The sequence below is a fragment of the Caloenas nicobarica genome, chromosome 36 (genome assembly GCF_036013445.1).
Source record: "Caloenas nicobarica isolate bCalNic1 chromosome 36, bCalNic1.hap1, whole genome shotgun sequence".
In the NCBI taxonomy this organism is placed as follows: Eukaryota; Metazoa; Chordata; class Aves; order Columbiformes; family Columbidae; genus Caloenas; species Caloenas nicobarica.
In genome coordinates this window covers 1,050,147-1,060,221 of record NC_088280.1, presented here as the reverse complement: position 1 = coordinate 1,060,221, position 10,075 = coordinate 1,050,147, and the positions used below count along the sequence as shown (strand labels likewise).

At 61.6% G+C, this 10,075-nt stretch overlaps 1 protein-coding gene across 1 annotated transcript; it reads right to left on the bottom strand.

The window, feature by feature from the left end:
- Positions 1 to 28: 28 nt before the first annotated feature.
- PGLYRP2 (peptidoglycan recognition protein 2) lies at positions 29 to 6,588 on the bottom strand. The gene is made up of 5 exons (XM_065654915.1): positions 6,540 to 6,588; positions 4,826 to 5,653; positions 2,624 to 2,834; positions 2,257 to 2,551; positions 29 to 94 (listed from the first exon to the last, which is right to left on the bottom strand). Exons 1-5 carry the CDS (start codon positions 6,586 to 6,588, stop codon positions 29 to 31), a joined length of 1,449 nt encoding a protein of 482 aa, XP_065510987.1.
- Positions 6,589 to 10,075: the final 3,487 nt, after the last annotated feature.

Below are 10,075 nucleotides of genomic sequence, written 5' to 3'. Positions count from 1 at the left end.
TCCCCATGTGACCGGGCGAGAGTTTCAGTCACACCCTCCCCTCCGCCTCTGCCTCGATGGTGTCATCGGAGCTCCCGCCCGGGCCAGGACACGGCTGGGGACACCCCAAAAAGGGTCACCCCACCCCGGACCACCCCTCTGGAGGGACTGGGTACGCTGGTGGCCAGTTGTGTGCATCTGGCTTAAACGCCATCATTAGGTTTCAGAGTGAACAGGTGATTTGCACTCCTACCTCAGCCAGGCCCATGTCTGGGGACACCCTGAGAAGGGTCACCCCACCCTGGGAGCCACCCCCTGGGGGGACTGGGTACCCTGGTTGCTGGTTGTGTGCATCTGGCTTAAACACCATCATTAGGTTTCAGAGTGAATGGGTGATCTGCACTCCTACCTCAGCCAGGCCCATGTCTGGGGACACCCCAAAAAGGGTCACCCCACCCTGGGAGCCACCCCCCGTGAGGGGACTGGGTACCCCAGTGGCAAGTTGTGTGCATCTGGCTTAAATGCCATTATTAGGTTTCAGAGTGAACGGGTGATCTGCACTCCTACCTCAGCCAGGCCCATGTCTGGAGACACTCCGAGAAGGGTCACTCCACCCTGGGAGCCACCCCCTGGGGGGACTGGATACCCTGGTTGCTGGTTGTGTGCATTTGGTTTAAACGCCATCATTAGGTTTCAGAGTGAACGGGTGATCTGCATTCCCACCTCAGCCAGGCCCATGTCTGGGGACACCCTGAGAAGGGTCACCCCACCCTGGGAGCCACCCCCCAGGGAGCACTGAGTACCCTGGTGGTCAGTTGTGTGCATCTGGCTTAAATGTCATCATTAGGTTTCAGAGTGAACGGGTGATCTGCACTCCTACCTCAGCCAGGCCCATGGCTGGGGACACCCAAAAAAGGGTCACCCCACCCCGGACCACCCCTCTGGAGGGACTGGGTACGCTGGTGGCCGGTTGTGTGCATCTGGCCTAAACGCCATCATTAGGTTTCAGAGTGAACGGGTGATCCGCATTCCCACCTCAGCCAGGCCCATGGCTGGAGACACCCCAAGAAGGGTCACCCCACCCTGGGAGCCACCCCCCGAGGGGACTGGGTACCCCAGTGGCAAGTTGTATGCATCTCGTTTAAATGCCATCATTAGGTTTCAGAGTGAACGGCTGCGGAAGATGGCAGTTCCTGGGTGCTGTGGGGTGGGCACCGCAGGGGGCTGGGTGGCCATCTTGGGGTCCCACAGCACCCGACCCTGCAACAGGTCCTGGGTACCCGGCTCCTCTCCCATGACCCCACGGCGACCCCCCCACCCTGTGCCTCAGTTTCCCTTTCCAGGAACCACCCAAAGCTGATGTCCTGGCACTGACTTTATTGTGGGGGGATTTTGGATGGTTCGTGGCTACTGGGTTGGGCTGGTGGCACCCATGGGACCGGGGTCCATCTGGCACCCATGGGACTGGTGTCCATCTGACCCTGGTCCATCTGGCACCCATGGGACCGGGTCTTTCAGGACTAGGGTCCATCTGGCACCCATGGGACTGGTGTCCATCTGACCCTGGTCCATCTGGCACCCGTGGGACTGGGTCTATCAAGACCAGGGTCCATCTGGCACCCATGGGACCTGGGTCCATCTGGCACCCATGGGACTGGGTCTATCAGGACCAGGGTCCATCTGGCACCCATGGGACCTGGGTCCGTCTGTCACCCATGAGACTGGTGTCCATCCGGACCAGGGTCTATCTGGCACCCATGGGACTGAGTCTATCAGGACTTGGGGCCATTTGGAACCCATGGGACTGGTGTCCATGTGCACCCATGAGACTGGTGTCCACCTGGCACCCATGGGACTGGATCTATGAGGACCAGGGTCCATCTGGCACCCATGGGACTGGTGTCCATCTGACCAAGGTCCGTCTGGCACTCATGGGATCCGGGTCCACCTGGCACCCATGGGACCGGTGTCCACCTGGCACCCATGGGACTGGGTCTATCAGAACCAGGTCCATCTGGCACCCATGGGACTGGTGTCGCCCTGGTCCAGAGTCCACCCAGGTTGGCATCCATCAGTGGACTGGGGTCCATGTTGACCATCACCCACGGCGCCAGCACCCATCTAGACCACGACCCAACGTTGCCCGCACCCATCCAGCCCAGCACCCGTGGGGCTGATCCTCACTGCAGCGGAGACAAGAAACCACCACCAGTCCCAGCGCCACCTCCCAGCACCCAACCTCCAACCCCCGGAGATGCCACCGAGCCCGGTGCTCACCACGAAGCCGCGCCAGGTCTCGATCTCGCGGAAAAGCGAGTCGCCGGGACAGTCGGTGTGACCCATCTGCCGGTGGCCGCGCAGGGTGTAGTTGTGGCGGAGGCGGCCGGTGCGCACGGCGCAGGGCAGGAGCTCGTCCCTCACCAGCGCGATGGTGTCGGCGTCCGGCAAGGTGGCCGAGAAGTCCCCGACGTAGCCCACGCCGTAGCCGCGGCTGTTGTAGCCTTTGGTGTGGGCGCCCACCCAGTGCCACCCGCGCCCTTGGTACACGTACCCGTCCGAGCCCACCACGAAGCTGCCGAAGCACCCGCGGGTCAACCGGACGCCGCCAGCGATGGTGACGGCGACGCGGCGAACGGGGTCTCACCTGTAGCCGATGTCGTCCCAGCCGCGCGCGTCCTGGTGGAAGCGCTGCATGGCGCGCATGGCGCGGGCGCAGGCGGCGAAGCTGCGGCACGGCGCGCCGGGCGAGAAGGTGTGGTGGATGTAGACGGAGCCCAAGGGGAGGGCCAAGGGTTTGGGGGTGCCGCGGTAGGGACGGGCGCCCCACATGCAGCGGGGGACGATGGCCGGGCACTCTGCGGGGAAGGAGGGGACGTGGTGATGGTCCCTTGGGGACCTGGGGGATCTGCCCAGCTTGGGGACCCCGTGGCTGGGGACAGGGTGGTGTCCTCCTGGGGTCACCTGGGCGGGGGGACGTGGGGTGTCAGGGTGGCCTTTGGCTGGGGACAGGGGGCTGTCCACCCAGGATATGGTGGTGTCTGGCCAGGGACCCAGCTATGGAGGACACGCCAGAGGACATGGTGGTGACCATCTGGGAGGCACATTGGTGGCCATCCAGGGGACATATTGGTGGCCATCCAGGGGACAAAGAAGTGGCCAGGGCCCCATTATCCAGGGACACATCGATGTCCATCCAGGGGACATGTGACATCCATCCAGGGGCCACCACCCAAGGGACACAGTGGTGACACCCTGGGGACACGGTGGTGTCCATCCAGGGGACATGGTGGTGTCCATCCAGGGGCCACCACCCAAGGGACACAGTGGTGACACCCAGAGGACATGGTGGTGTCCATCCAGGGGCCACCACCCAAGGGACACAGTGGTGACACCCAGAGGACATGGTGGTGTCCATCCAGGGGCCACCACCCAAGGGACACAGTGGTGACACCCAGGGGACACGGTGATGTCCATCCAGGGGACATGGTGATGTCCATCCAGGGGCCACCACCCAAGGGACACAGTGGTGACACCCTGGGGACACAATGGTGACCATCCAGGGACACACCAATGTCCATCCAGGGGACATGTGACATCCAACCAAGGGCCACCACCCAAGGGACACAGTGGTGACACCCTGGGGACACATTGTTGTCCATCCAGGGGACATGGTGGTGTCCACCCAGGGGCCACCACCCAAGGGACACAGTGGTGACACCCTGGGGACATGGTGGTGTCCATCCAGGGGACATGTGACATCCAACCAGGGGCCACCACCCAAGGGACACAGTGGTGACACCCTGGGGACACATTGTTGTCCATCCAGGGGACATGGTGGTGTCCATCCAGGGGCCACCACCCAAGGGACACAGTGGTGACACCCTGGGGACACAATGGTGACCATCCAGGGGACACATTGGTGTCCATCCAGGGGACATGGTGGTGTCCATCCAGGGGCCACCACCCAAGGGACACAGCGGTGACACCCTGGGGACACAATGGTGACCATCCAGGGGACATGGTGGTGTCCATCCAGGGGCCACCACCCAAGGGACACAGTGGTGACACCCTGGGGACATGGTGGTGTCCATCCAGGGGACATGTGACATCCATCCAGGGGCCACCACCCAAGGGACACAGTGGTGACACCCTGGGGACACAATGGTGACCATCCAGGGGACACATTGGTGTCCATCCAGGGGACATGGTGGTGTCCATCCAGGGGCCACCACCCAAGGGACACCATGGTGACACCCAGGGGACACAATGGTGACCATCCAGGGACACATCAATGTCCATCCAGGGGACATGGTGGTGTCCATCCAGGGGCCACCACCCAAGGGACACAGTGGTGACACCCTGGGGACACAATGGTGACCATCCAGGGGACACATTGGTGTCCATCCAGGGGACATGGTGGTGTCCATCCCGGGGACACCACCCAAAGGACACCGTGGTGACCACCCAGGGGACTCAGTGGTGACCACCCAAGGGACACAGTGGTGACACCCAGAGGACATGTGATGTCCAACCAGGGGCCACCACCCAAGGGACACAGTGGTGACCACCCAGGGGACTCAGTGGTGACCATCCAAAGGACACAGTGGTGACACCCCGGGGACACATGGGTGACCGTCTAAGTCACCTGTGGGTGTCCCCCCAGGGGCCGTTGTGGCACCTGCCCCCACCAGGCCACATGTCCCCAACCAGCTCTGGGAGCTCAACTCCCCCCGGCGCCACCTCCACCCAGGTGCCCCCCAGCCCCACCCAGGGCGCGCCTCCCCACCCCGTTATTTTTCATGGGTGGGGACAGATGCGACATCGCCCCCCGGCGCCGCCTCCCTACCCACGTAGCGCTCGGTGAAGTCCCGCGCCGCGCGCCGAGCGATGGCGGCCTCCTCCTCGGCCCCCACGGCCTCCAGCAGCTCCCGGGTGGGCGGCAGCGCCCGCAGCACCCTCAGCATGGCCAACACCTCCTCCTCCAGCTTCCCCGGCCCCGCCAGCGCCCCGAAATCCCGCCGTCGGTAGCTGCTGGGTGGTCTCCCCTCCTCCGTGCCGTTGCCCGTCCCGTAGTAGCCGCGGAGAAGCTCGGCGACCCGGATAGGATCCCCGGCCAGGCGGTTGCCCAGCAGCACCCCGTCCATCGCCCCGTTGGCCACGGCGTCGGGGACGGGCGACGGGGGTCCCAGCAGGGTGTAGTTTTGGGGGTCGTCCACGTCGTCCCAGCAGCCGCCGGGGCCCAGCGTGGCGCCGGCGCCGGCGCGCGCCAAGAGGAACGACGTCCCCAAGGCCTCGGCGATGGTGACGGCGTAGAGCGCATCGACGGGGGGGTCGAGGACGGGGACGCGCCCCCCGCCCGCCCGCCTCAGCCCCACCTCGATACCGGCCAGGAGGGGCCCCAGCGCCACGGTGGAGCCGTCGGGCGCCAGCACCGCGCCGGGCACCGCGGCGTCGCGGTGGAGGAGCCGCGTGAGGAGCTGCCACCGGTCCGGGCTGAGCGCCGGCGGGGCTGTGGGGACAACGGGGGGCTCTCCCAGCACCGCGCGGCACCCCGGCGTGCCGCACCCGCCCAGCGCCCGCGCCAGCTCCGCGACGGTGACGGTGACGCCGGCGTGGGGCGACTCCAGGGCTTCCACCATGCGGATCACGGAGTCCATGTGGCGCGGGGGGAGACCTGGGGGGACACGTGGGGACGTGGGAGGGGACACGGGGGTGGGCGAGCGTGCGCCCAAAACAGGCGGGGGTGTGCGACGAAATGAGTGGAAACGAGCCCAAAAATGGGGTGGGGGGGGGAGGCACCTAAAAAAAGGGCGAATGCACCCGAAACTGCGTGGATTCGCCCAAAACGAAGTGGGTGCACCCGAAAAGGGGTCAAAGCACCCGAAGCAGAGCAAGCGCACCCGGACAAAGGCAAATGCGCCCAAAAATAGAAGAAACGGACCCCAAAAGAGGGGGACTGAAGCAAAATGAGGGAAAATGCAGCCGAAAAATGAGCGAATGCACCCAAAACGGGGTGAAAGCACCCAAAACGGGGTGAATGCACCCAAAATAGGGTGAAAGCACCCAAAATGGGGTGAATGCACCCAAAATAGGGTGAAAGCACCCAGAGCAGAGCAAATGCACCCAGAAAAGGGCAAATGCACCCAGAAAAGGGCAAATGCACCCCAAAATAAAGCAAATGCACCCAAATCTGGGTGAAAGCACCCAAAACTTAGGGAATGCAGCCACAAAATGGGCGAATGCACCCGAAAAAGGGAGCATGCACGCCAACCAAAATGATCGCGCCCCAAACTGGGCCAAAGCACCCAAAACTGGGCAAATGCAGCCAGAGCGGAGCAAATGCACCCGGAAAGGAGCAAACGCACCCCAAAAATCGAGCAAATGAACCCAAGCAGGGTGGCGTGGCGTGGCGTGGCGTGGCGCGTTGCAGCGTGGCGCGGCGTGTCCCGGCGCGTCGCGGGGTTTTGCAATATGCCGCGGCGCGCCCTGGCGTGTCCCAGCGTGTGGTGGGGTGTCACGGCTGCCGTGGCGTGTGCTGGCGTGTGCTGGCGTGTCCCTACCTGTGCCGGGCGTGCAGAGGCTCAGCGCCGCCAGCAGCCAGGGGATCATGGTGCGGCGGCCGCCCGGCGCGTGTGGCGCTGGACTTTGCCCATAGGGGCGGGGACATGGGGACACGGGGACACGGGGACACGGGGACACGATGGGGGCAGCTCCACAGCACACGTGTGTGTGTGTGCGTGCATGAGACGTGTGCACATACGTGCGTGTGCATGTGGTCGTGAAGGGGGTGCACATGTGTGTGTGCATGGGGTGCGCATGCATGCATACGTGTGTGTGCACACATGCTCGTATAGGGGGTGCACACATACGTGTGCGTGCACGGGGTGTGTGTGCATACATATGCGTGTGTGCATGTGCAGAGGGTGCACACGTACGTGTGTGTGCACGGGGTGGGTGTGTGCACGTGTGTGTGCACAGGGATTGTGTGCATCCATACGTGTGTGTGCATGTGCTCGTGCAGGGGGTGCAAATACGTGTGTGTGTGCATCCATACGTGTGCGTGCACACGTGCTCGTGCAGGGGGTGCAAACGTGTGTGTGTGCACAAGGTGTGTGCACATGTGCTTGTGCAGGGGGTGCACACATACGTGTGTGTGCACATATGTGTGTGTGCATAGGGTGTGTGTGCACAGGATGTGTGTGCTCGTGCAGGGGGTGCAAACATGGGTGTGTGTGCATACATACGCGTGTGTGCATGTGCAAAGGGTGCACTCATACGTGTGTGTGCACGGGGTGGGTGTGTGCACATGTGTGTGCACAGGGATTGTGTGCATACATATGTGTGTGTGCGTGTGCTCGTGCAGGGGGTGCAAATACGTGTGTGTGTGCATCCATACGTGTGTGTGCACAAGGCATGTGTGTGCACAGGGTGTGTGTACATACACGTGTGTGTGCGTGTGCTCATGCAGGGGGTGCAAATACACGTGTGTGTGCATCCATATGTGTGTGTGCACAAGGCATGTGTGTGCACAGGGTGTGTGTACATACACGTGTGTGTGCGTGTGCTCATGCAGGGGGTGCAAATATACGTGTGTGTGCATCCATATGTGTGTGTGCACGTGTGCTTGTGCAGGGGGTGCACACGTAAGTGTGTGCGCATGGGGTGTGTGTGCATGTGCAAAGGGTGCACACATACGTGTGTGTGCATGGGGTGTATGTGTGCACGTGTGTGTGCACAGGGATTGTGTGCATCCATACGTGTGTGTGCACACGTGCTCGTGCAGGGGGTGCACACGTAAGTGTGTATGCACAAAGTGTGTGCACACGTGCTCGTGCAGGGGGTGCAAACGTGTGTGTGTGCACAAGGCGTGTGCACGTGTGCTCGTGCAGGGGGTGCACACATACGTGTGTGTGCACATATGTGTGTGTGCATAGGGTGTGTGTGCACAGGATGTGTGTGCGTGTGCTCGTGCAGGGGGTGCAAACATACGTGTGTGTGCATCCATACGTGTGTGTGCACGGGGTGTGTGTGCATACATACGCATGTGTGCATGTGCAAAGGGTGCACTCATACGTGTGTGTGCACAGGGTGGGTGTGTGCACATGTGTGTGCACAGGGATTGTGTGTATACATATGTGTGTGTGCATGTGCTCGTGCAGGGGGTGCAAATACGTGTGTGTGTGCATCCATACGTGTGTGTGCACAAGGCATGTGTGTGCACAGGGTGTGTGTGCACAGGGTGTGTGTACATACACGTGTGTGTGCGTGTGCTCATGCAGGGGGTGCAAATATACGTGTGTGTGCATCCATATGTGTGTGTGCACGTGTGCTTGTGCAGGGGGTGCACACGTAAGTGTGTGCGCATGGGGTGTGTGTGCGTGTGCAGAGGGTGCACACATACGTGTGTGCGCACGGGGTGTGTGTGCATACATACGTGTGTGTGCGTGTGCAGAGGGTGCACACATACGTGTGTGTGCACAGGGTGGGTGTGTGCACGTGTGTGTGCACAGGGATTGTGTGCATACATACGTGTCTGCGCGTGTGCTCGTGCAGGGGGTGCAAATACGTGTGTGTGTGCATCCATACGTGTGCGTGCACACGTGCTCGTGCAGGGGGTGCAAACGTGTGTGTGCACAAGGTGTGTGCACATGTGCTTGTGCAGGGGGTGCACACATACCTGTGTGTGCACATATGTGTGTGTGCATAGGGTGTGTGTGCACAGGATGTGTGTGCATGTGCTCGTGCAGGGGGTGCAAACATACGTGTGTGTGCATCCATATGTGTGTGTGCACGGGGTGTGTGTGCATACATACGCGTGTGTGCATGTGCAGAGGGTGCACACATACGTGTGTGTGCACAGGGTGGGTGTGTGCACGTGTGTGTGCACAGGGATTGTGTGCATCCATACGTGTGTGTGCACATGTGCTCGTGCAGGGGGTGCACACATAAGTGGGTATGCACAAGGTGTGTGCACACGTGCTCGTGCAGGGGGTGCAAACCTGTGTGTGTGCACAAGGTGTGTGCACGTGTGCTCGTGCAGGGGGTGCACACATACGTGTGTGTGCACATGCATGCGTGTGCAAACATACATGTGGTGCATGAGGCATGTGCGCACACGGGATGTGTGCACATAGGTGCACGGGTGTGTGCATGTGCTTGTGCAGAGGGTGCACACATAGGTGTGTGCGCATATGTCTGCAGACATGCATGTGCGAGGGGCGTGTGCACACGCGTGCACAGGGGACCTGCACACGTGCACGTACGTTCGTGGGGTGCATCGGTGCTTGTGTGTGCGTGCATGGGTGCACACGTGTGTGTATGTACACGTGCGTGCACGTGTGTGTGTGTGTGTGCATGCACAGGGTGCATCTATACATGCGTGTGCAAGGGGGGCGTGCAAACGTACGTGTGCACAAGGTGTGTGTACATGCATACGTGTGTGCACGGGGTGTGTGCGCACATACGTGTGTGTGCATGTGAACGTGTGCTCTCATGCGTGTGCACGTGCGTGCCCTGGCCGGAGTGTGCGTGTGCCTGTGTGCACGCGTGTGCGTGTGCACATACGTGTGCGTGTGCCACCAGGACACATATGGGGGGACAACGACAAAGCCACTGGGACATGGATGGGGGGACAAAGCCACCAGGACACACATAGGGGACAAAGCCGCCAGGACACACGGTGACAAAGCCACCAGGACACACATAGGGGACAAAGCCACCAGGACACACATTGGTGACAAAGGCACCAGGACACATGTCAGGGGACAAAGGCACCAGGACATACGTTGGTGACAAAGCCGCCAGGACACACGGTGACAAAGCCACCAGCACACATGTTAGGGGACAAAGCCACCAGGACACACGGTGACAAAGCCACCAGCACACATGTTAGGGGACAAAGCCACCAGGACACACGGTGACAAAGCCACCAGGACACACATGGTGACAAAGCCACCAGGACACACATTGGTGACAAAGCCACCAGGTCACACGGTGACAAAGCCACCAGCACACACGTTGGTGACAAAGCCACCAGGACACACGGTGACAAAGCCACCAGGACACACATGGTGACAAAGCCACCAGGACACACATT